The 27,321-nt window shown below is 36.0% G+C and overlaps 1 protein-coding gene across 3 annotated transcripts; it reads left to right on the top strand.

Annotated features, from left to right (window-relative positions):
• The first annotated feature begins 12,028 nt into the window (after positions 1-12,028).
• On the top strand, positions 12,029-20,068 carry LOC120076756 (UPF0481 protein At3g47200-like). 3 transcript variants are annotated; one of them, XR_005481637.2, is made up of 3 exons: positions 12,029-12,186; positions 12,850-15,457; positions 19,812-20,068. XR_005481637.2 is itself a non-coding variant. In XM_090312564.1 (2 exons), exon 2 carries the CDS (start codon positions 12,867-12,869, stop codon positions 14,457-14,459), a length of 1,593 nt encoding a protein of 530 aa, XP_090168690.1. In that variant the 5' UTR covers positions 12,029-12,186; positions 12,850-12,866; the 3' UTR covers positions 14,460-20,068. The 3 variants fall into 3 exon arrangements, 1 of the variants encoding a protein (XP_090168690.1); XR_005481636.2 differs by having other exon boundaries at positions 19,728-20,068; XM_090312564.1 differs by having other exon boundaries at positions 12,850-20,068.
• Positions 20,069-27,321: the final 7,253 nt, after the last annotated feature.

Below are 27,321 nucleotides of genomic sequence, written 5' to 3'. Positions count from 1 at the left end.
GGAAGAATGCCCACAGAATCCACAGTCTATCTACTTTGTAAAAGATAATCCCTTTTCGAATACCTACAACCTCGGATGGAGAGACCACCCCAATTTTGCATAGAAGAATCAGCAACAGAATTTCCAATCTGTGGAGCAGAAAGAAGAGCCACCTGGATTCTTCCCACGCAATAACGGTCAGACAAGCAATCAAGCTAGTAGCTCACAACCACCGCAATCATCCTCCTTGGATAGCTTGTTGAAGCAGTATATAGAGAAAAACGAAATTGTGCTTCAAAGTCAGGCTACGTCCATCTGCAATCTAGAATTACAGATGGGCTAGATTGCACGTGAGCTAAAGAATAGACCGCAAGGGGCTCTGCGAGTTTAACAGAACTCCCACGAAACCCGGGGGGATCAAGTAAAGAGCAATGTCAAGTCGTGACATTGTGAAGTGGAAAAACTGTGGAGGAAGAAAGAAAGGAGCCTAGCCGGATTTCTCCCATTGTGGCAGAACCTGAAATTACGGTGAGTCAAGAAGAAGAATGAGAAAAAGAAGCAATAAAGCTAGAAGTTGCATCCACCTCAAAGCCAATAGAGAAGGGAACCATAAGAGTGTAGTTACCACCCTTCCCGCAGAGACTCAGAAAGAAAAAGAATGAAGAGGTACAGTACCAACGTTTCCTGACTATGTTAAAACAATTACACATTAATATTCCATTCAGTGAAGCGTTTGAGGAGATGCCTGCATACGCAAAGTTTCTGAAGGAAATGGTAACCAAGAAGAGGGGCACTGGTAAGTTTGCCACGGTGGTGTTAACACAGAGTTCAAAATCAATAATTCCACCAAAGATGAGTGATCCTAGAAGCTTTATTATACCTTGCTTCATAGGAGGACTGTACATCGGGCAAGCATTGTGTAACCTTGGAGCCAACATCAATTTGATGCCTCTGTCGATCTTTAAGCAGCTGAATGTGGAGTAACTTGCGCCTACGACCGTGACTCTCAACCTGGCCGATAGATCTCTGGTACATCCAGAGGGGAAGGTGGAGGACGTACTGATCACCGTCGACAAATTTATTCTACCAGTCGACTTCATCATTTTGGATTACGAGGCCGACAAAGATGTTCCCATCATCCTAGGGCAACCATTTTTATCAACAGGTTGTGCCCAGATTGATGTGCATAAAAGGGAGATCACTTTGAGCATCATTGGATAGAAGCTCAAGTTCAACATAATCCGTGCCATGAAGATTCCTAATGAAGAAGACCTGCATGACTCAGACGACGACCAGAACCTGATTGAAGAAGAAAAGTTTGATGAAGAGAATGAAGAAGAGGATGCAAGCGCATCCATTGCTGCCTGCAATGCGATCATAACAAAAACAAGCAAGGAAGAAGAGATGATCGTAAACCAAGAAGAAGAGCCAACAAAAAAAGTAGAAAGAAAAACAATGCAACCGTCCCTAATAGAACCACCAACACTGGAATTAAAGACACTACCGAACAACTTAAAGTACGCATTTTTTGGGGCAGAACGAGAAGCTACTAGTAATAATTTCCTCAGAACTTAATGAAGACTAGGAGAATGCGTTGATGAGCATTCTGAGGAAACATGTGCGAGAAATTGGCTGGACGCTCGCTAACATTAGAAAAATTAGCCCAGCGTACTGTATGCACTACATTCGTCTTGAAGAAGACCATAAGGCAACGATCGAATATCAGCGTAGGCTGAACCCTGCAATAAAAGAGGTTGTTCAAAAGAAGATCATTAAATGGTTAGATGTAGGCATTATTTATCCTATAGCAGATAGCACGTGAGTCAGCCCCGTGCACTGTATGTCGAAAAAGGGTGGCATGACGGTAGTCCCGGACGAAAATAATGAACTAATACCACCAAAGATCGTCACCGGGTGGTGCATTTGCATGGACTACCGCAAGGTGAATGCGACAATAAAGAAAGATCATTTCCCTCTATTGTTCATCGACCAAATGCTAGACCGCCTAACAGGAAATGACTTTTACTACTTTCTGGATGGCTATGCCGGGTACAACCAAATTATGATAGCTCTAGAAGACCAAGACATGACCACATTCACCTGCCCATATGGGACCTTTGCTTTTTGCCACATGCCGTTCAGCCTCTGCAATACACCAAGCACGTTTCAAAGGTGCATGATGGCCATCTTTTCAGACTATCTTAAGGACTCTGTTGAAATCTTCATGGACGACTTCTCTGTTAATGGGCACACTTATGAAGTCTGTCTAGCCAACTTGGAGAAGATACTAAAGAGATGCAAAGAGACGAATCTGGTTTTAACTAGGAAAAATTCCATTTTATGGTAAAAAAGGGCATCATGTTAAGGCATAAGGTTTCTTGGGACGGGTTGGAGGTGGATAAAGTAAAAATCGAAGAAATTGCAAAACTTCCACCTCCAACAAGCGTGAAGGCTGTACGAAGTTTCTTGGGGCATGCTGGATTCTATAGACGCTTTGTCAAAGACTTTTTGAAAATAGTACGACCACTGAGTGCGTTGTTGGAGGCTGATAGAAAATTTGATTTTGACAATAATTGCCTCAACGCATTCAGAATTTTGAAGAACACACTGATTATCACACCCGTGTTAATTGCACCTGATTGGACACTTCCTTTTGAATTAATGTGCGATGCAAGCGGGTATGCGATGGGGGCAGCTTTGGCACAAAAGAGAAAAACAATTTTACATCTCATCGCATATGCGAGTAAGACATTAAATCTTGCTCAGACCAATTACACCACCACAGAGAAAGAGCTACTTGCAATAATTTTTGCATTGAAAAAATTTCGAGCATATCTGCTGGAGACGAAGGTACTCATTCATACTGATCATTTGGCGATAAAGTACTTAATGACAAAAAAGGACGCAAAGCCGAGATTGATCAGATGGATTCTCCTCCTTCAAGATTTTAACATAGAAATAATTGATTGAAAGGAGATGGAGAACCAAGTTGCGGATCACTTGTCCAGATTGGAAAACCTTGAGGTTGACCGCAATGACTCAGAGGTAAGTGCAGTGTTCCCGGATGAGCTGCTGTTCCATATTGAAGAATTTCCTTAATATGCTGACATAGTCAACTATCTGGTTTGCAGACAATTTTCGGAAGATTATACCTACCACCAACAGAGGAAACTCAAACATGAAGGTCGATATTATTATTAGGATGAGCCGAATCTATATAAAAGGGGGGCAGACAAGATTCTATGACTATGCGTACCAAATATTGCTCAACAACACATATTATCGCAATGTCATGACTCACCATATGGTGGGCACTTTGGAGGTCAGCGCATCGCAGCCAAGGTTTTACAGAGTGGATTCTTTTGGCCAACATTGTTTAAGGATGCAGCTGACTATGCGATGAAGTGTGATCGGTGCCAATGAACAGGTAACATTTCATGAAAATATGCAATGCCGATGAACATCATCTTGGAGCTTTAGTTGTTCGATGTATGGGGTATCGACTTCATGGGACCATTCCCTCCCTTGAATGGTAAAAATTGATTTTGTTAGTCGTCGACTATGTATCCAAGTGGGTAGAGGCAGTGGCATGCGCCGCAAGCGATACGACGGTAGTCTCCCAATTCCTGAGGAAAAACATTTTCACTCGTTTTGGCACTCCACGTGCCATAATAAGTGATGAAGGGTCTCACTTTGTCAATCATACTGTCAAGGAGCTACTGCGTAAATATAACATACTCCACAAAGTGGCCACCGCATACCATCCGCAGACGAATGGTCAAGCCGAGGTGTCCAATCAAGAGATCAAGCTGATACTTGAGAAGGTGGTAAGGCCTTCGTGAAAAGATTGGGCAACAAATTTTGACGATGCGTTGTGGGCGTACTGAACTGCATTTAAAACACCCATAGGTATGTCCCCGTATGCACTGATATTTGGTAAGGCATGTCATTTGCCTCTAAAGCTGGAATACAAATCAATGTGGGCGGTGAAGAAGCTAAACTTTGACTTGGAGAAAACAAGAGAAGCACGAAAACTTCAACTAGTCGAGCTGGAGGAATGGAGAATGAGCGCATATGAAAATGCAAAGATCAACAAGGAGCGCACAAAGCGCTGGCACGACAAACACATATGCGGTAAAATTCTCCATGTGGGACAAAAGGTCTTGCTCTTCAATTCACGACTACGGCTCTTTCCTGGAAAATTAAAATCGCACTGGTCCGGACCATTCATCATTAAAGAAATATTCCAACATGGTGTGGTGGAGCTGATTACCAAAGACGGGAGCTGTACGCTTAAAGTTAATGGGCAACGAGTAAAAGCGCATCATGGAGAAGGCTGGCATTGCCAAGTCGAGTTCGTGGAACTAAGAAATTTTGAATAAAGAAGGAAGTAGGTGGTCCTTGCGCTATCAGACAATCGAAATTCATCAGGGATGCAATTTTTGGGAATCATGGAATCTTCAAATTTTCTCTACTACTCAGAATTTTCACTTCATTATATCTTTTCAGTTTTTATCTATTCTTATTCTCTAAAAAAAAACAAATTGAGATTGCGGTAAAAGAATTTTGTTTTGTTTAAAATGATTTGACCTTCTTTCTGTTTTTCTTGCAACGATTGAGGCGCAAGATTGTGGAGATATTACACAAAGAAGCAACTTATCTTACTCCGTTGCCTCAATCCAAAGAAGATACATCGCCGCAAAGAAGCATCAATACACAATGTAGGCGACAATGCAAATTTTGGGATTGTATTCTTCCTTTACTTTGTTTCAAATTTTGCATTATCGCATCACATTTTAGTCTTCAAAGTTTTATCATCGCATCCTCTTTGATTACTGCAATCATTTAATATTGATAAATTTAGTAAGTTACCGCATGTTGTCTCTTTGCCAATTATGATTTCAATGATGAATAACATGCTTCTATTTCTTTTGTATATACTAGAGTCAACTTAACTTTAAGATAGTCACCTCATGAAATATTTCTAGAAGTTAGGGGTTTGCTAGCTTTCTTTCAAACTCTCTTTACGAACCTTTCTAAGAACATCACATGACTTATTTCAATCTTCTGGCAATGAGAACATTGCCACATTTTAAATTTGAGGGTGAAGTATTTATTTTCGACTTTTCTATTTAAAAAAAAAAAAGAAGAAGAAAGGAAGAAAATAACAACTCCACTGTCAAGGCAATGGGGAAACCCATGTTAGTAAGAGTTAAGTTATGAAGGGCACTTACCCGTAGTTGGATGTCCGCATGACACACGTGGGGGCAAGCCAAAATGAAAGTAAGTCGCTAGGATCAATGCATAAATATAATGACCGCAACTCCGCTGCCAAGTAAGTATGAGTTTAGTCTGAGAAGAGTGCATTGCTTGTAGTTAGATGTCCGCATGACACACGTGGGGGAAAGCCAAAACGAAGGCAAGGCACTTGGATCAGCGCAAGGTCAGAAAAATAATAATGTTAAGAAATATGCAATGATAAAATCATTTGACACCTTGGTGGAAAAGTTTTCTTTTTGAAATAAATCATGCGATATCCCGAAATTTAGTAAAGTCCTTTTAAAGGTTAAGCTCGCGGTCTCTAGGTCTTAGAAATATTTTAAGAGGAGACTTGAATAAGTCTTAAGGAAACTTTGGTATATAGGATTTGAACGAAGTATCCTTGAGAAATCTAGGAAAATAACATTGCGATCGACTTGCTAAAGGAAATCTTTAGCTTATGCTTGAGGACAAGCATTGTTTAAATTTGAGGGTGTGATAATGGGCAGAAATGCACGTTATCATAGTGCTAAGTTCTTAAACAATGCTGGCTTGCGTTGATAACGTCCAAAAAACATCAAATTCATAATATTGCGGTCGCATGCATTCATTGCATAGAAACAGTTGATTTTTGTATTTTTATGCAGAATATACATTGACACAAGGCGAAAAGAGCGATCATAGGAAATCGTTGGTCGAGCGCAGCATTACCGCAAGGCTTTGTGGTGATTTGTGTTCGCAAACATCTACTCAAGAAGGACTGTCGCAAAGAGTCGGCGCAACATGGTGGGCGCATCTGAGTGAAAGGCATAATTCACGATGGGACAGAAAGCTAATGATAGTCGAATCTAGATCCTATCATTAGAACTCATGTCTAAGACTTAGCTCTAGTAGTTTCACATCTAGTCCTTTAATACTGTGTTATTCATATGTTCTGAGGAACATTCTTATCTCTATATGACTTGGTTGCCCTAAGGCATTCAGTACTAACACATACTCATGATCATTGATATACATAACATAACATTAAACAGAGATGCATTACTTTGGAAACAATTTGAAAATAGTTATCATAATTAGCTTTCAGTAAACATGAATGACTAAAACATTCATAAAGCATTTGCAAATCATTTCAAGCATTTCAAGCATTTAAAGTCACTCACTATCTTTGGCAATCCTCTTAATGTACTTCTCCTTTTGATGTCAAACCTATGGACATCACAACACATTCTATTCATTAGCATTGGTCCCTCTTTTGGGACTAACCGTCCATAACTAGCTTACTTTGTTTTAGTGTGCAGCCTTACCTTTCAATGCTAAGCTCACTGTGCATTGAACACTTAGCCAATTTTTTAGGTGATAACAAATTTACCATGCATCCATGTCTTGCCTTAGGCGTTCAAGCTTCCAGCCCATGCCTACAGCCTATCGCATAGCTAGCCTTTGTGCCAATCATACTGCCTATGCGCCCATATTGTGGCACATCAACGCATGGCCCATGCGTTCGTCCAGTCACATGCCACATGCCCCAACGCCTCTTGCGCCTAATAGCTCTTATGCCTGCTTGCACAGTCTAATGCTCACACATCACTTACAATTACAGCTTTAGCATGTGTTACATGGTCCAACGCATCTCAACGCGTCCTTGCGCCAACTCATCCTTTGCACGCAGCTTACCCTTCAAGCTCTTGATTGTTCAACCCAAGCAGCTACCTTCTTCTTCATGATTTCAGATTCAACTTACAATTTTAATAACTAATTTTTCAAGCCTTTTCATAAGAAATTTTCTTCTATAAACTTTCTCTAAAATGTTTTAGCAAGCTTATCTTAAAATTTCAACTCAGAATTTCTCGTGGTTTGGCCGAAATCCTCAAATCATCAAGGCTGGCCCAAGCTTACCCAAGAGCTCGACCTTCAGCTAGATTCTTTAATCTCTAGCCCGATTCCTCTGGAATTACTTTCCAGCAATTCAACTCAGCAATTAGACACGCTTAGGGTTTGAATGGCTCTAGAATCACTCCATTTTCTCGAGTGAATTGCTCAAACCCTCTCTTCCCTTTTATACTAGCAGCTGCATGATAACCCTTCATAGATAAGCTGCCACCTCATCCTTAAAGAGATAACAACAAACCTGAGCATGACAACTTCCTTAGTTAGTCAGTCACTATGATGATCCTTTCCTCTTAGTCATCAATGCAAGGGTCAGTTCTCAAGCCAACGCTTGCAATTACTTGGTCGCATGCCTCATTCAACAATGCATCTCCCAACTTGGCCAATGCATAACTCACCTTGAGGCTATTGCGTCCCTTCTATGGTCACATACCGAGACCAACGCATGTCCTAACCCACACATAGCTTAATCTCTACATATCATCAACCAAGCGTTAGGTCATCCTCAACGCTCAACCACCGAGCATCGCATGCCTCATGTACCTTATGCCAAGACTGCCAACGCTTCAAAGCAATCGCATAGCCTTCCTCGCTTCATCGCATAGCTTTAGCGTGCATTGAGTATCCAGCGCCTTGCGCTCATCACTGCACACTAGTCAGCGCACATGCCCAACCTCAACCTCAACGTCTAGCCCTGCGCACATTGCATACCTCATCATCTAGTGCCTAACATGCAGCCCTGCATCACTATGCGATCACCCTCGTGCAACATTTCAATGCCCAGCGCTTTGCTCGCGCGCACTCGAGTGCTTCCTCGGTCGCACCTGGTCTACTCGTTGCACGATGGCTCCTCCACGTTGCATGATCACACAAGCCTCAGTGCATCACTTGCACACATTTGCTAGGCTCAGCGCCTAGCCTTGCGCCAATGCCTAGCATGCCTTGCCCGTATGCTCACCAACCTCGCAAGCCCTTTGGTTGCTGCATGCCTTGTCATGCATCATGAAAAAAATTTCAACTCATGAGTTCATCCTTAGCTCCAACACATAGTTTGTTCTTGGCTTCAACACTTAGCCTCACACAACCTTTACAAGCCTTGGTTTCTACACACAACCTCATGCGTTGCTTCCCAACACCAATGCATTTCTTCTCTTGGCTTTTATACTGATACAAATGATGTGATTCATAAATCATTCATGTAGAGACATATGAGTGGGAGCATCCTATTCAATGAGTTTGCATAAGACTGGATCTTGAAATAGTCACTTTTCTTTATAACGACCATTTACTGTTAAAATTGACTATTTCAAACTAAAATAATCTAGAATAACTCGATCTTAATCCTGAGCTAACTATGAACTCCTATTTATTCGGGATTATCCTTTGATCTACATAGGTGAGAGTAGTCCAACCGCACTGCTCAATAAGCCTTCCATTTTGTAAATAAGATCGGATAGATAGCTGAGGACATAGCATTGCAAAAAGGAAATCACTCATACCCATCTTAGGGTTAGTAGATAGGTTGTTCTCTTAAGTATTGATTCCTGGTCTTGAACTACGTGGCCCCGCCCTCTCTTGGTAGAAAGGGACATGATTCATAAGTGGTATTATGAATCAGTTTTTCAATAGAGGGTCAGTGGGAGCTTAAGGAGCAAGATGTATTCATAAGGGTAAAACGGTAATTTTGACCCAACTGTAAATACGAACGACCTATGAAGGACCGACTTACTGATTATGGTTAAAATGGACAGAAATACGTCTACAATGAGGAGAGTAAAACTATCGAGCTATAGGGGTATGTCTTGATAGTTAACGAATAGTAATCAATTCGGTTTAAAGAGTTCAATCAATTAATTACAGATCGTTGGAGTTCATGATCTGTAGGACCATTAGGTCTCTCTATTAGCTCATAATTTGGATTAATAAATTTAGTATTGTTGGATGAAATTTGAAATTAGGGTTATGAATTTGAAAGGTTCAAATTCATTTTAGGGTTTCAATTAATTGTATATGATACAATTGAAACGTTTAATTTAATCGAAATTAAATGAAATTGGAGAATCTATTAATATTTAAATTATGATTTAAATATTAATTGTCTGAAATTGAATCCCATTAGTGGAATTGGTGTTTTATTAATTTAATATTAAGATATTAAATTAATAATTTAATTAAAAGGTTTAATTAAAAGATTTAATTAAAATTAAAATGAGTTTTATTTAAATTAATTAATTGAATTAATTTTATAAAACTAAATATTTAAATAAAACAGTTTATTTAAATAGAAAATCACTTTTTAAAACATTTTGGTTAAAAAAAATAATTAAAAGAGATTTAGTGGACTTTTCCCATTTTTTGGAAAGATCCACTATCTCTTTTAAGTGGTTAATCACCAAAATCTATGGTGATCTCATTAAATTGGTGAAGCAGGAGCTGGCTTCCATGCAAACAATATATCCATGCATCATTTGAGCCTCTAAATTGAATTTTAAGGCTGAGAATCGAGGCATGCATGTTGTGTTTTGAACTAGACCTCTACTGAACTAAAAAACCCTCTTCCCTCTCTCAAATTCATCTAAATTTAGATCAATTTGAGTGCTTCCACCACACAATTCTCCTTGAGATTATTAGAGAAGATCTTGATTGTAGTCTATTTGAAGATTCAAGCTCAAATTTCTGAATTACTTGCTGAATTTGTGGAGTTTACTTCAAGGGACGGTTGCAAATATAGACATTAGACCCAAAATATTAGCAGATATAACATAATATAAAAAAAAATTACAAATTTAAATAGTTTATCAGTGATAGACCATATTATTGGTAGGAGTCTATCAGTGATAGACCAGTCTATTGTTGATAGACTTGTCTATATTTGTAATTTTTTTAAATGATGTTATACACTTAGTTATTATTCCTAAAAATGCTACGAATTGTAATTACTCTTACTTCAAAAGTAAAATGTAGCTCAAGTCCTCTTGTGAATCCAATGAGTAGCATGTTTAAAACTCAAATTAAGTATAGTTAGAGTGCTTATTGATTTTGAATTCTTCCGTTGCATGTTATCTAACTCCTTCAAACTTGATTTTAGGTTAAAGGTAATTGTGCCTAGCCCAAAAACAAGCCCAAGTTCTAGAAATATCAAACATTAGAATATTCTAGAGAAATTACATGTAGGAAATATTAGAGCATTTTGTAGGATTCTCTAGAAAGTATGAGAAAAATAAGTAATTGTAGAGAATAGTCTAGATAAACATTTGTAACCATTAGATCATAAATGTGTTGGCAAAATCCTAGCCATAGATTTAGGGAAACCAACTAGTATAAATAGGAGGTATGTCTTGACATTCGTATCAAGCCAACAAAATTAGAAGTGCTCAATAACACAAGTAGCCTCTTTCTCAATTCTCTCCTCAAATTTCCTCCAACCTCAAAAATTTCTTTCCAACACATTATACATCTACTTTTACTTTTTTTCATCGAACATTAAAGCTCAAAATTTTTGTAGTGAGATAACTTTCATCTATGAGTCTCTAAATCAAAAGCCTGAAATAAGACCTTTATTGTGAGCCGCATCAAGTAACTTAGTGAGATAATCCATGATGATGATTAAAAAAGGAAAACATAATCTCTTTGTCGAATGCCCCTAGTGGCCTGGATGAATCCTCTAGGCTTACCATTAACGAGTATGGAACGATTTACAGATAATAAGCAGGCAATTATGTTGGGCTTGATAAGAGAAATATGGGCTGGAAAACACAGACTGCACTTGATCTTTGGGCTTTGACAAAACCCAGGTCCTGTACGAATATCGGATACCACCTTGCTTATTCACACAAACACAAAACAATGTGCTGAAAGCACAATCCGTGTGATGAGAGATCTCGACCTTACACTGTGATGGCTGAGATTAGAACTTGGCACTACTACAGATTGTAGACTTTGAATGACTAAACTTTTCTTTTCTTTGTTCCAGAGAAAATAGAGAGAAAAGAAGAGAGAGAACCAGAGGAATGCTGTCAGAAATCGCAGGGACGATGAGGCTTCAGTCGTCTAGGCGAAGGGATATAAAGCTGGAAGTCGTCTAGACGATAAGGGACGAGTCATCTAGACGATGGGGTTCAAGACGATGGTCGTCTACACAATAGGGGTGCCGAAGTAAACGATCGTTGGCTAAAAGTTAAACGATCGTTGGCTAAAAGCTACACAATCGGTGGATCAAAGGTACACGATAGACGAAGACGATCGGGAAGAAGACGAACACGATGGTTTTACGTGGTTCGGTCAAGGATAGCCTACGTCTACGGAGAAGCTGACGGGAGTTTCTATTAAAGATTGCTACAAGATAAGTCTCAAGCTTCTTGATCACTCTGTACAAATTTTCACTCTCTCTCTTTACAATTAGTTACACAGTGTATTTAAAGGTAGCTTGAACGTAACAGATTTGTAACTAATTTGAAGTTATTTTTCACCTTTCTGTATAACAAATTATCCAATCAATCCAATGGGCATGGAAGCCGTTAAATCTTAACATAGTTAGAAGAAAAGACCAATTAAGCTTATCAAAAGCATTTTCAATGTCTAGCTTAATAACTATCCTTGTTTGTTTGCTACATTTCCAAAGTCGACAAGTTCATTAGTGATAATTCATTTTAAAGTTCATGGTCGATAATTTTTCTGCCAATACTTTTAAAGTTCATTTTAAAAAATACTTTTATAATTCATTTTAAACGATTTTTATCAACAGTCCCTTAGTTTTTTCAAAAAATAAAAGATAAAATGACAAATTTGTCCTTACAATGCTGCAAGGGCAATTAGTTGAGTTGACCTCAAAAAGTCTACGATGTGAGCTGTATGGCCATTACAATAACTTGCCGACCACTCCATAAATTCTAGTGGCTGCAAATAATTGGGTTACAAAAGCTTCGACTAATCTCAATATTCCTTGCAGTTCCGAATACCCTACCCTCACTTCATTTTTCTTTCCACAACTGTCTCTTCCTTTCTTCCCTCATTTTCATTTACCACACCAACATCTTCTTCCATTAATTTGCACACAAGGTATTTCTTCATCTCTTTCTTCCTTTTTTTCCCTTCATTTTTTTTTCTTTTGCTTCCATTTATATAAATATATATAATTATGATACCTTTGATATTGATATAATAAAAAATGCAAGGAAGTCACTGAATGATAATTTGTATAATATAAATTTAACGAATACATTTTAGATTAGAACTATTTGATTTTCGATTATTGATTTTAAAACTATGTTTGTTTTTTACCATTTCTTTAAGACGATTTCTATTTTTTTTAAAAAAAAAACATATTGAATTCTTTTGCTTTTAAAAAAAGTTTTTTAAAAACTATTTTACTAGAGTTTTTAAAACTTACCTTAATTTTAGTACTTTTTTTTTGTAAAAGGTTAACCAAAAAAAAAAGTACATATTGTACTGCATAATTTATTAGCTATGTTTTTCAAAATCAAAGCCATGGTTATCAAATAAAAGCTTAAAATATTAATTATCGAACAATAATTAGGTGCATTTTAGACTGTATCTAATCTAATGTTTCCATTTTTTTCCACACTAATTTTTGTAAAAAAAAAAAGTATAAATTTTTTTAAAAACATTATTTCGAGTCGGGTTTGAAAGCTCAACCATTCCTATATATATTCAAATACGTAGTTAATTTCTAAAATATATACGCATGGATCTTTGAAACAGGAGATTTAATTTGAAAAATGTGGGGGCATTTCAGATTCAAAATGGGTAAGAGTGAGATTGAAATGAATGGAACGAACGATCTATCTCACAATGTGATAGAAATCAGTGAGGCTGATCGACAACTTTGTGGTAATGTTGCGATATCCATTGGAAAAATGTTGAAACAACTGCCCCATGTTAATGAAGAAAGTAGCATCTATCGAGTTCCCAAACAGCTACACGACATGAATCCTAAAGCCTATGACCCTCAACTCATTTCCATCGGCCCTTACCACCATTTTACACGTAAGGATTTGATTGCCACAGAACAATATAAGCTGCAAGGTCTTATTAACTTTCTACGCCGTATCAATAATAACAAGATGGAATCATTGGAGGACCTCTTAAAAATAGGAACATTAAAGGCCCTTGTGGAAAAAGCTCATTGTTGGGTGAAGGAAGCACGAAATTGCTATGCAGCACACATAAACATGAAGGAGGAAGAGTTTGTTATGATGATGCTTGTGGACGCTTGTTTCATAGTCGAGTTTTTTATACTATATTATGACCAAGGCCATCCAGATTGTAGATTCTCTCAAATTCAACACAATGTAGATCTTTCATTCTACAAGGGAATAGTCTTTCATATATTTTATGACTTGACAAAATTGGAAAATCAAGTGCCTTTCTTTCTTCTTCGAAGTCTGTTTCACCTAATACCTGAAGATGATGTCCCCATGATCTCCTTTATAGATGATGAAGATGGCCCTATCTCCTTTACACAACTTACGTATAATGTTCTTAATTTTGGGTTTATGGGTAAATATGAAATTTGTTGTGAGTTGTTGGAAGAACCAGCCCACTTGGTGGATTTCTTGATTTACTTCCTATTCGTTCCCTTGCCTCCTGGTATGAAGAACAGGCAGCATGAGAAAAGCAATGAAAATAATAATGATTTCTCAAGCTTACTCCGCTTCCTCTTGCCAGCACATTGGAAGAAGCAGAATGAGGATCAAAACAGTGAAAAGAAGAAGAATAAGAAGCCTCATGACGAAAACAATATGGAAAAGCAGTGGGTTCCTCCATCCATAACTGAGCTTTGTGAAGCTGGTGTGACCATTAAAAAAGCAGAAAACACCAAATGTTTGATGAATATAAGCTTCAAAAATGGGGTTTTGGAAATCCCACCTTTATTTATTACCGATTCCTTTGAAATCATTATGCGAAACCTGATAGCGTTTGAGCATTTCTCCACAGAAAGTAAAAACAAGTATGTAATCCAATACGTTTCATTTTTGGATTATTTGATATGCTCAGATAAAGACGTGAGTTTACTTGTGAAGGCAGACATCATAATCAATGATATTGGCGGCAGTGATATAGAAGTTTCACAACTGTTTAACAATCTCTGTAAATTTGTAGCAGTCCCAAGTTATTCTTCTCACTTCAATAATATCAGCAAAGATTTAGTTGAGCACTACAATGGATGGTGGAACAAGTCCAAAGCCTCACTCAAGCATAACTACTTCAATACGCCATGGGCCTTTATCTCTTTCTTTGCTGCAACCTTACTCATCATTCTCACCCTCCTTCAAACCATTTTCTCTGCTATATCTGCATTTCCTACCTAGTCAAACCTATATATATATATATATATATATGTATATATGCGTGCCCGCTGTTTTGTCTGTATGTATGTTTGCTCCTTTTTACATTGATAAAAGTTATCCTAGTATTTTCCACTGTTTCTCGAATATATATTCTATACCTCTTTGGACTTTTTTACTTTTACGTTTTATAAATCCCTACCTTTTTATGTCTTTTATTTTGAACATGTTGGGCCTGCTTCTTGTTGAATGAATAAAATGAGCCCAAATGATGAATAATATGACCCTTCTTGCTGATCCAATTTCGTGATCCAAATATTTTGCCCCAAAAGAATTTTGGTTTGGTAGAATACTTGGCTATCATTTGTCCACGAATTTCCAGCTAATGTACTCCACGTGGTTTGCTCCACTAACTTTTGCCTGATGGAAATGAAAGAAAAGTTATTCTGATGGAATGAATTTTTCAGAATTAATTTCCTTTCTCTCTCTCTCGTTCTCTCTTTCGATTTCTGTAGAGCTTCTTCTAACTCTATTTTTCTGTTTGTTTTGTGTGACTGCTTGAGTAAATGATCGATGAACAAAAGCATGCAATCTTGTAGAAGAGAGGAGGAAGAAAAACGCTACATAACGATATACGTGGTTCGGCAAATGATGCCTACATCAACAGGAAGGAGAAGGGATCTTTATTTTAGAGCTAAGTCACAGATTTTCTTTTACATATTTCAAGTTTTCTGGAAGCTATTGTAATTGTATGCTGTGAAATTTGTAAATGATGAGTACTTATACTATTTTCTTATACAAGTAGTTACAATAACAAACTGTAAAAGTTAAAAGAAATGTGAATAGTTCTTGAATATGTTGAATGTTTGAGCTTATTTTCTTCAAATCTCCACCTTAAGCTCAATCCAGTTTTAACATGTCTTCACCCTTTTTTAGGAAGCCGGAACCCGATCTGACCAAGACAGTTTGCTACCTTGAGTTTGGTCACAGGTTTGGAAAGCATGTCGACTGCATTTTCGGTGGTATGAACTTTAAGCACCTCAACTTCTCCTTTCTCTATTCTGTTTCTTACAAATTGATACTTAATGTCTATGTGTTTGGTCCTTGAATGATACTGAGGATTTTTAGATAGCTGAATGGCACTTTGGTTATAACAGTAGATCTTTACTATTGCTTGATTAATACCAAAGTTCTTCATCAATCCTTTTAACCATAGTGATTCTTTTATTGCTTCTGATAAATCTATGTACTCTACTTTTGTGGTTGATAATGTTGTGATTGACTACAAATTTGCTTTCTAACACAACCAGTTAGGACCAAATAAGAATAGATAACCTGTTAATGATCTTCTTTTGTCTTGGTCACCTACAAAATCTGAATCAACATATCCATATAGCTCTAAATTTGATTTGTTAGTACTTTGATATGTTGATTTTGACTGTATACCAAATTAGATATCTTAAAATTCATTTTTTTGTTTTCCAATGTTTTTTCCCAGGGTTGACATGTATCTACTGACAAGGCTAGTGTTGTATGATAGGTCTGGTCTAGTAGATATCATTAAGTATATTAAACTCCCTACTGTTTGATTGTATGGAATTGATTGCATTTGAGTCAAATGTTCTATGTTTGTTTCTTTTGGTGAGTTTTTTGAGGAAAGTTTAAAATGACTAGCAATAGGTATAGTGACTGGTTTTGCATTAGACATATTAAATCTGTTATTACTTTTTTTACAGTAGGTTACTTGACTAATGGGTAGAGTTGAGGAAGTCCTGTCTCTTTGAATTTCAATCCCAAGGATCTTTCTAGACTGACCCAAATCCTTCATGTCAAATTCTCTCTTTAGGAGAATTTTTACATGAATTAAATCCTCCTTAGATTTCCCTGCTAGTAGCATATCATCAACATAGAGTAGTAGATAGACTTTATCCTTATAGGTAGATGAATTAATATAAGAACAAATATCATAGGAACTTCTTTGAAATCCAATACTCTCTATGCAATCATTAAATCTTCTGTACCAGCATCTAGGGGATTGTTTAAGACCATATATAGACTTATTTAAGAGACAATATAGGTCTTCTTTTCCTCTTTCTTCAAATCCTTTAGGTTGAACCATATAGATAACCTCATCTAGATTTACATGAAGGAAAGAATTTTTAACATCTAGTTGATCTAGTTCAAGGTTGTACTGAGCAACTAGAGATAAAAGAAGTCTAATAGAGGTTTGTTTTACTACTGGTGAAAAAAATTCAGAATAATCTATGCCTTCCCTCTAAGTAAACCCTTTAGCCACTAGCCTTGCCTTATATCTAGGCTTTTCTTCTTTGGTAGAACCTCTTTTAGTTTATATATCCATTTAGAGGCTATAGGTTTGCATCCTTTAGGAAGAGGGGCTAGGGTCCAAGTATTATTGATAGTGAGTGATTCCAGTTCTTCACACATAGCTTGAATCCAAGACCTAGCATTAGGACAGTTTACTGCCTCTGCAAAAGTGGTTGGTTCTTGGTCATTAGGAGCTATTGTGGCATTTAGGACTAGGTTCATGTAATTAGTTTCAGTATACCTAGCTGGAGGAACTATCACTCTTTTTTGTCTATCCCTAGCCAAAGAATACTGACTTAGATCAAGTACAACTTCCGTATTCCCTGTATTCTCATTTGATATATCCTCTTCTTCTTCTTCAGTTTCAATAGGAGGGTTATGGTTAGTAAAAGAATCTTTAGGTGTCTCCACCTCAATCCTAGCAGTATTAGGGCTATTAAGAACTTCATAAGTTGTGTTTTCCTTTTGCATAAACATCTCTTTTCTCTGAAAGTGATATCTCTGCTTATGACAAACTTTTTCTCAATAGGATTCCACATCTTAAAGCCTTTGACACCTTCTGAGAACCTAACAAACATACACTTTACTGCCCTTGACTTTAGTTTCCCCTGATTTTGGTGAATATAGCCAACACATCCAAATACTCTTAGATTTTCTAGGTTAGGTGGATGTATGGTCCATTTTTCTTCAGGAGTTAAAAAGTTTAGGGAGAAATGAGGACACCTATTTAAGGTGTACACAGTGTAGCTTGCTGCCTCAGCCCAATATTTTTCACTAAGGATTACATCTGGGAGAATACATCTAACCCTTTCTATGACTGTTCTATTTAGTCTTTCAGCTACTCCATTCTGTTGAGGAGTGAATCTAACAGTCCTATTCCTAGTTATTCCTGTTTCTTTACAGAATTTGTTAAACTCTTCACTACAAAATTCCAGTCCATTATCAGTTCTTAGGTATTTAATTTCTTTAGAATTTGCTTCTCTATCATGAGTTTCCATTCCATAAACCTATCAAACACTTGGTCTTTAGTTTTAAGGAAGTAGACCCAACTTTTTCTAGAGAAGTCATCAGTGAAAGAAAGTAAATACTTTGAGCCACTTAGGCTAGGTGTAGGAGCTGGACCCCATAGGTCAGAGTGTATATAATCTAAGATAGCTTTTGTGGTGTGTTGTGCTTTGGTGAAACTTTACCTTGTGGCTTTTCCTAAAACACAGTGTTCACAAAAGGTTAGATTTTCTAAGAGACCTTTAGGTAGAATCCCTTGTTTAGATAGGACTTCTAGGCCTTTAGCACTAATGTGAGATAATCTTTTGTGCCATACATCAGCCTCTGTGATCTCATTTGTGGTGGCAACATATGCCCCTGTCATCATTTCAACTCCTTTGACCATAAATAAGTCATTTATCTTTTCCCTAACTAATACCACCTTAGAATCCTTTAGCACCTCAAGGGTTCCTCCTTTACCCCTGTACTTACAACCAATTACATCTAGCATACCTAAGGAGGTTAGATTTCTCTTAAGTAGTGGAACATATCTCACATTCCTAAGAAGTTTAATAGTTCTATCCTTAAGTTTCTTGGAAACAAAACCAATGCCTTCTATCTTACAGCCTTGGTTGTTTCCCATATACACCATTTCTTCTTCAATTTCTTTAAAGTGTTCAACCAAGGTCTCATTGAGGTCATGTGGTAGGTGCATCTAGAATCTAGGACCCAATCATGTTTTCCTAGAGGATTTATATGGTTGGATTTGTCTAAAGTTGAGGCTAAAGCATCTGAGTAGATAAAAGAGCCTTCTACAACTGATGCCTTGGTTTGTTTTCCTTTTGAGTCCTTTTCTTTCTCTTGATTCTTTCTTTTTAGGATAAAACAGTCCTTAATTAAATGTCTTTTCTTTTTGCAATACTTACATTTTATTTTCTATTTTGACTTATTATCTTCTGAGTTGTGAGGTTTTATGTCCTTTTAATGATTTTGTTTGAAGTTTCCTTTAGCAAATAACCCTTCACCACTAGGATGATTCTTTCTATCAATCTGTAACTCTAGCTCTCTGGTTCTTAGAGTTGAGATTATAGTGTCTATGCTTATACTGTCCCTTCCATACTTTAGAGAATTTTTAATTTCTTTATAGGGTTCATACAAAGAGTTTAGAAGCACATATGCCTCATTTTCATCACCAAGTTTTTCTCCTAGAGTTTTAAATTCAGCAACAATTTTCTTGAACTCATCTAAGTTATCAGTTAAAGTTTTAGATGAATTCATTTTAAATGTAAAGAATTTCTCCCTAATATAAATTTTACTAGGAAGATCTTTAGTAGCATATAACTCTTCTAGTTTAGTCCATATCTATAGGCAGTTTCTTGATCTAAAATTTGTCTAAGAACACTGTCACTAAGGTTTAGAACCAACATACCATAGGCTGCCGCTTCCAGTCTTCTTTTTCTTAGACTGTCACAGTGGCAGGAAGTGTTGATGTGTCAAGGAGGGCTCTGTGAGCTTTCTACTGGCTGAGAATCGCTTGATTTTGGCCTTCACAGACCGAAGTCTCCTTTGCCATCGAATTTCTTCACTTCGAATCTTGCTACTGACATTTTTGGATGAAAAACTTGAATATTGAGTCTTCAAGAACTATAATCTTGTAAGTATTTTGCTCTGATACCACTTTGTTGGGCCTGCTTCTTTTTTAATAAATAAAATGAGCCCAAATGATGAATAATATGGCCCTTCTTGCTGATCCAATTTCGTGAGTCCAAATATTTTGCCCCAAAAGAATTTTGGTTTGGTAGAATACTTGGCTATCGTTTGTCCACGAACTTTCAACTGATGCACTCCACGTGGTTTGCTCTACTAACCCTTGTCTGATGGAAGTGAAAGAAAAGTTATTCTGATGGGATGAATTTTTCAGAATTAATTTCCTTTCTCTGTCTCTCACTCTCTCTCTCTCCTTCTCTCTTTCGATTTATGCAGCGCTTCTTCTAGCCCTAATTTTCTTTTTATTTTGTGCGACTGCTTGAGTAAACAATCGATGAACAAAAGCATGAAATCTTGTAGAAAAAAGGAGGAAGAAAAACACTACACAATGATATACGTGGTTTGATAAATGATGCCTACATCCACAGGAAGGAGAAGAGATCTTTATTTGAGAGTTAAGTCACAGATTTTTCTTTTACAGATTTCAAGTTTTCTTGAAGCTATTGTAATTGTATGCTACAAAATTTGGAAATGATTAGTACTTATACAATTTTCTAATACAAGTAGTTACAATAACAAACTGTAAAAATTAAAGAAATGTGAATAGTTCTTGAATATGTTGAATGTTTGAGCTTATTTTCTTCAGAATGTTATAGAAAGATTTTTCGCTTAGACCATTATTTGTTAAATTCATAGACCTATTAAATATATAATTAAAAGTTTAAGATTTTATTAGATACAAATTTAAATAAGAAATTATAAATTTAAAAATTTGAATTGCACTTTGTATAGTTATTAAAAGCTTGTATAATGGAGAATTTTACCTTTTCATTTTACCCTCAATTTTTTAGAAACTGTCTATTTTACTCAGCTTCATTCTCTTTCATCAACTTGATGGCAACACCCATGTCAGCACGCTAGAACATAGGGGTGTACGTGGGTTGGGTTGGGTTGAGGATTTTTTCTGGACCAACCCGAAAATCTAGGCACTACAAGAATTCTAGGCTAAATCGACATTAAAAGCTTTAATGTTGATTGACAACCGACATTAAAGATAGTGTTATTAAAGTCCATTAATGTCGGTTATCTTTAATGTCAATTTTAAACCAACATTGAAGAGGGTGTACAATGTCGGTTTAAAACGGACATTAAAGAGTTTTAATAACACTATCTTTAATGTTGGTTGTCAACTAACATTAAAGTCCAAAATTATTGTCCATTTTTTCCTATTATTATCTATTTTTTGTAAATACTATGTCTGTTTTTTTTTTCATTTATTGTCCATGTATTCAATATAATTATTGTCCAATCCATTTTTTAATGTCGGTCTAAAAGTTAAAAACGGCATATTCCTAAAACAAAGGTAATCAACCTGTCCATGCACAAAATAAATTCTTAATTGCTTTCACAAATCCATAATAATAAGTCACAAAAGTGATAGTAGGAAAGGGTTGGCTCAACAGCGCCGGCTCAATAAACCTCCATTTCAGGGGTAAGACTGGGTAAATAGCTGGAGACATAGGGTGCAAGATGGAATTCGCTCCTACCCGCTTTTAGAGATAGTAGAGAAGTTGTTCCCTTAAGTGCTGACTCCGGATCTTGAATAAGGGGCCCCAACCTCTCATTGGCCCGAGAGGGACTCGGTTTATTAATTGGATCACAAATCAATTGTTCATTAGAGGATCAATGGGACTTAAGGAACAAGAGGTAATCTTGGGGGTAAAACAGACATTTGACCCAATCATTATTACGAGTGAGCTGTGAAGGGTTAATTTACTAATCATGGTTATATCAAGTGGATATAATATATCTATAGTGAGGGGAGTGCAACTATGAGCTTTAGTGGAGTGACCTATTAGTTAATGAATGGGAGTTAATTCGGTGTAATGAATTTAGCCAATTAATCTCGGATTGTTGGAGCCTATGATCTGTATGTCCGCGAAGTCCCCGTACTAGCTCGTAAATGGATTAGCTTTAGAGTAGTGTGATAAGTTAATTTGAAACGTTCAAATTAGAATTAAGGGAATTAGTAATTATATGTGTTATAATTACACGTTTAATTTTGGAATAAAATGAAATTGGAGAATTAATTAATATTTGAATATGATTTAAATATTAAATTCATGAAGGTGGACCTTGTGTAAAATTAATTCATGCAGATGAAATTTGTATAAAATTAATTCATGAATGTGGAATTTGTGTAAATATTCACTCCTACCCGCTTTTAGGGACAGTTGAGAGGTTGTTCCCTTAAGTGTTGACTTCAGGTCTTGAATAAGGGGCCCTACCCTCTCATTGCTAAAGAGAGACTCGATTTGTTGATTGGATCACAAATCAATTGTTCATTAGAAGATCAGTGGGACATAAGGAACAATAGGTAATATCGGTGGTAAAACAGACATTTAACCCAATCGTTATTACGAGCGACCTGTGAAGGGTTAACTTACTAATCATGGTTATATCAAGTGGACATAATATATCTACAGTGAGGGGGATGTAACTATGGGCTTTAGTGGAGTGACCTATTAGTTAATGAATGGGAGTTAATTTGGTGTAATGTGTTTAGCCAATTAATCTCGGATCGTTGGAGCATATGATCTGTAGGTCCGCGAAGTCCTCTACTAGCTCGTAAATGGATTAGCTTTAGAGTAGCATGATAAGTTAATTTGAAATATTTAAATTAGAATTAATGGAATTAGTAATTATATGTGTTATAATTACACGTTTAATTTTGGAATTAAACGGAATTGGAGAATTAATCAATATTTGAATATGATTTAAATATTAAATTCATAAAGGTGGAACTTGTGTAAAATTAATTCTTGAAGATGAAATTTGTGTAAAATTAATTCATGAAGGTGGAATTTGTGTAAATATTCACTCCTACCCACTTTTAGGGATAGTAGAGAGGTTGTTCCCTTAAGTGCTAACTCCGGGTCTTGAATAAAGAGCCCTACCTCTCATTGGCCCGAGAGGGACTCAGTTTGTTGATTGGATCACAAATTAATTGTTTATTAGAGGATCAGTGAGACTTAAGGAACAATAGGTAATCTCGAAGGTAAAACAGACATTTGACCCAATCGTTATTACGAACAACCTGTAAAGGGTTAACTTACTAATCATGGTTATATCAAGTGGACATAATATATCTACAGTGAGGGGAGTGAAACTATGGGCTTTAGTGGAGTGAACTATTAGTTAACGGATGGGAGTTAATTCGGTGTAATGAGTTTAACCAATTAATCTCGGATTGTTGGAGCTCATGATCTGTAGGTCCGCGAGGTCCCTCTACTAACTCGTAAATGGATTAGCTTTAAAGTAGTGTGATAAGTTAATTTGAAACGTTCAAATTAGAATTAAAGAAATTAGTAATTATGTATTATAATTACACGTTTAATTTTGAAATTAAACGGAATTGGAGAATTAATTAATATTTAAATATGATATAAATATTAAATTCATGAAGGTGGAATTTGTGTAAAATTAATTAATGATGGTAGAATTTGTGTAAATATTCACTCCCACCTGCTTTTAGGAATAGTAGAGAGGTCGTTCCTTAAGTACTGACTTCGGGTCTTGAATAAGGGGCCTCACCCTCTCATTGGCCCGGGAGGGACTCAATTTGTTGATTGGATCACAAATCAATTGTTCATTAGAGAATCAGTGGGACTTAAGGAACAATAGGTAATCTCGAAGGTAAAACAGACATTTAACCCAATCGTTATTACGAACAACCTGTGAAGGGTTAACTTACTAATCATGGTTATATCAAGTGGACATAATATATCTACAGTGAGGGGAGTGAAACTATGGGCTTTAGTGGATTGACCTATTAGTTAACGGATAGGAGTTAATTCGTTGTAATGAATTTAACCAATTAATCTCGGATCGTTGGAGCCCATGATCTATAGGCCCGCGAGGTCCCCCTATTAGCTCGTAAATGGATTAGCTTTAGAGTAGCGTGGTAAATTAATTTGAAACGTTCAAATTAGAATTAAGGGAATTAGTAATTATATGTGTTATAATTACACGTTTAATTTTGGAATTAAACGGAATTTGAGAATTAATTAATATTTAAATATAATTTAAATATTAAATTCTTGAAGGTGAAATTTGTGTAAAATTAATTTAATACTTGATATTAAATTAATTAGAATTAATTAAATTATTTAATTAATTATTTATTGTAAATCTTATTAGAAAATTAATTTATGAAATTAATTTTGTAAAATTAATAAATGTTTTCAATTTTAAAAAATAATTTTTTTTAAAATCATTTTGATATTGGAAAAAATTGAAAACACAACTTTTTTAAAGTTGGATTTCTCCACTATCATGAACTAGCTCACACAAAACCCAGTTCATTCAAGCTTCAATATTCCAAGCATGAGCTGCATCTCATGCAGCTATCTTCTTTGCATGAAAGTCCTGCAATAAATAGAAAAGATAGAAGTGGAATTGAGGGATGCGTCAATTGAGTTTTTGCTGAAAAAAATCGAGTTGAAGAAGTCGTTCTTCAAGTGGGTTGTTGCAGTGAGTTTTTCTCCAAGTTCCCTTCATTCAAGCTTATTTTGAGTCCCACAACTCAATCTAAAGCTCCAAGAGAATAGTAGGGAATATCTTGAGATGGTTCACAATGAGATTTGGAGAATTTTTGCAGTTGAGAATCGAGATTCAGAATGTTCTGCAAAGGTAGTGCTTGAAACCCTCTTATTATTGTATGAGCATGCTTTATTTATAGCCAAAATTAATGAATTAGAATGCTTATTGATCATTGTTTCTTCCGTTGCATGCTGATATACTCCTATAAGATATGTTTGTTAAAATGTAGGCTCTGGCTTTTTCGTTAGCCCTGACCCACCTGTCATAGGCATCCCAAACATTTCAGTTTGCATTTGAACTGGGAAGCAGAGGACATTCCTATATTAAAACGAACCTCAGGTCTTCAACAACTAGTATCGTATTTATGTTTGATTTCCAGTTCGAGTAACCCTCGCCATTGAATTTATCGAAAGCTAAAAGTTGAATAAACGAGTTCCACATGCTGAAATATAAACAAAATCTATTAGAAAAATTATATCTAAATCCAATTTTAGCAAAAGTAATAAAATACCCAGATTTCTTTATTTATTTGCAACGATACTTTAGTGAGTCAGTATAGATGCTATCGAGGGGCAGTCGAATACTCCTTCATTTAATCAAAAGATTCCTGACTAAATACTAACTCCAGAATAAATCTTTATTCTATTAGTTATTTAGTTATCGTTTTCGGTCAAGAACTTACTAACACTAAGTAACTATTGTAATTGTGACCCTCCATTTTTCAGATTTCATAGAATGGTATGGACAGACCCTGATTTGTAAGACAATGTTCAAGACGAAACTATGAAACCCTATTTATTTCTAAAGTTTAAGTTGTTACGAAACCTATATTACAACCCTCCGAAGGGATAGCCGCGAAAAACAGCTAGTTAATGCCGGCTAAAAACGACAACAGGCACAACATAAGAATCTCATGGTTGAAACTAATAGAAGAGACTGTAGGATATGCTGACACATTTCTTTCACCCACTTACTATGAACTACTTCACCTATTCACCTTGTTATTGACCCATGCAAACATTTTTTGAATGGAGCAGTTGCGGTAAAAGCGACATGAAGCCCAGCATGATCTCACAGTGTGAACTCTTAGAGACGTGAGAGCTAAAAATAATATATCATATATATTATTAATATACCACATGGCGTTGACTCAGTTCTCTTTACTCATAAGACTCCACATGGCGTTGTTCTTCTGCTTTTGTATGTGGATGACATGATTATACTAGTGATGATCCTCATAGTATATCTTATCTACAACGTTATCTGAGAGAGCATTTTAAGATGAATGATCTGGGACCCTTCAACTATTTTCTTGGTCTTCAGGTTTCGTCATGTTCTAGTGGGTATTACTTATCTCAGGCGAAATATGCGTCTGATTTTTTGGCACATTCTGGTATCTCTAATACAATCACTGCACCAACTTCATCGGACTCCAATGTTCGTCTGACTTCTTTTGATGGTGTTTCTCTCGAGGACCCTACTCTGTATAGGCAACTTGTTGGCAGACTCATCTACTAAACCATGACCCGTTCAAGCATTGTCTATGCAGACCATGTGGTCAGTCAATTCATGTCTACTCCTTTTACTATTCATTTCATTGTTGTTCTTCATATTTTGCGGTATGTTAAGGGAACCCTAGGACATGGTCTTCAGTCTTTTCTCGGTCCTCCTTGATTCTCTCTAGCTATATTGATGCTGACTGGGCTAGTGATCCCACCGATAGACAATCCACCACATGTTACGATTTTTATCTTGGTGATTCTCTCATCTCCAGACAGAGTAAGAAACAAACTATTGTTTCTCGTTCCAGCATATAGTCGAGATATGAGGCACTTGCTTCTAAATTCTTATGACTTCGTTGGCTCCTAGCTGACATGAGGGCTCCTAAGCCACTACTACCATTCTTCATTGTGACAACCATAGTGCTATTCAAATTGCTCATAATGATGTTTTTCATGAAAGAACGAAGCACATTGAGACTGACTCTACGCCTTCAAGCCATCTCTACGATCGAGCACCTAACTGACACCTTCACTAAAGTACTCTCTCCTGCATGATTTGGTCAGCTATCTTAAACTCAAGTTGGTCTCTACTCACCTGAGTTTGAGGGGCATGTTAATGTGTATAGGTTTGTTGGGTGGTTACCTTATTTGGTGGGTTGTTGAGAAGTTCTTTTACATCTATTTTTGGTTATCTCACCTTAGATAAACATACATTTATTTTACCTGTTATAAGCATAAAATAGAAATATAGAATACGATGTTATTTCAACTATAATTTTCTGTGACTATATCTTTTTGGTTTTAATTATTTAAAATATCTTGTATCAATATATTTATTGTTCGTCTTCCATATAGGCATATCAACTGTGATTTTTTTTTGTCTAATTAATATGGGACATAATTAATTGCATTTCTAACTACAATCTTGTTGGTGTAGTTCTGGTTAAAAATACACTTTTGGTTCCTAAACTTAAAATATCATAAACGTAATAATTTAGTTCTTAAACTTTAGTTGGTAATGATTTAGTTTATATTTTTAAATTTATAACAATAGTCACTAAACTTTACTACCTAACAATTTAAACGTAGAATTTGTAATAATTTAGGCCCTATAATAAATAAATATTTATTAAGGCCTAATTTCATAACCATTTCATTTTTTTGTTACCAAATGAAAAAATATTTATAGTAGCGTTTTTTCATCTTTTGAGGGTTGATTCGTGGTCCGATCAAGCTAAAATTTTGATAGCATGTTCCTGACACGAGTGTCTTCAATCTTGATGGTGCAGTTTTCTTTTGGAACTACCTACAACAAGTTACAATGGGTAGTATCGTATTCTTGAATTTTCACCCGATTAAACTAGTTTTTTAGCTCCTCGATCATCTCGTATCTTTCTCAAAACGAAAAATATTGTTATTGAATTATATTATACATACTTGACTTGAGGAAGAAACTAATCCACCAGTAAGGGAAGACTGGGATGCATAATGGATTTGAATTTGAAACAATGATAATAAAGTAGTAAGTAAAGAATAACTTCCCAAAAATCTGTGATTTTTTTTTATTAACATAACGTATTAATGTTAAATATTCATCATTAAACTTAAACTATAGTTTAAAGTTAATTATCAACACTTCAATATTTTTCTTGTTAGTTGTAGGCTTGAAAATTCATAAAAGAACTGAAAATCATTATTATTTTGAGAAGGAAATGGCATTACATACAGTTTTGAATTTAGAATCTGATACCATGACATGTTGAATC

The sequence above is a fragment of the Benincasa hispida genome, chromosome 4, assembly GCF_027475165.1.
Source record: "Benincasa hispida cultivar pf3 chromosome 4, pf3_genome.v1.1, whole genome shotgun sequence".
Classification (NCBI taxonomy): domain Eukaryota; kingdom Viridiplantae; phylum Streptophyta; class Magnoliopsida; order Cucurbitales; family Cucurbitaceae; genus Benincasa; species Benincasa hispida.
This window is presented reverse-complemented; position numbering and strand designations above follow the sequence as displayed.

Bases quoted from the DNA above. Each gene is read 5' to 3' on its own strand.
- LOC120076756 (XM_090312564.1), top strand. From the start codon at position 12,867: ATGTGGGGGCATTTCAGATTCAAAATGGGTAAGAGTGAGATTGAAATG.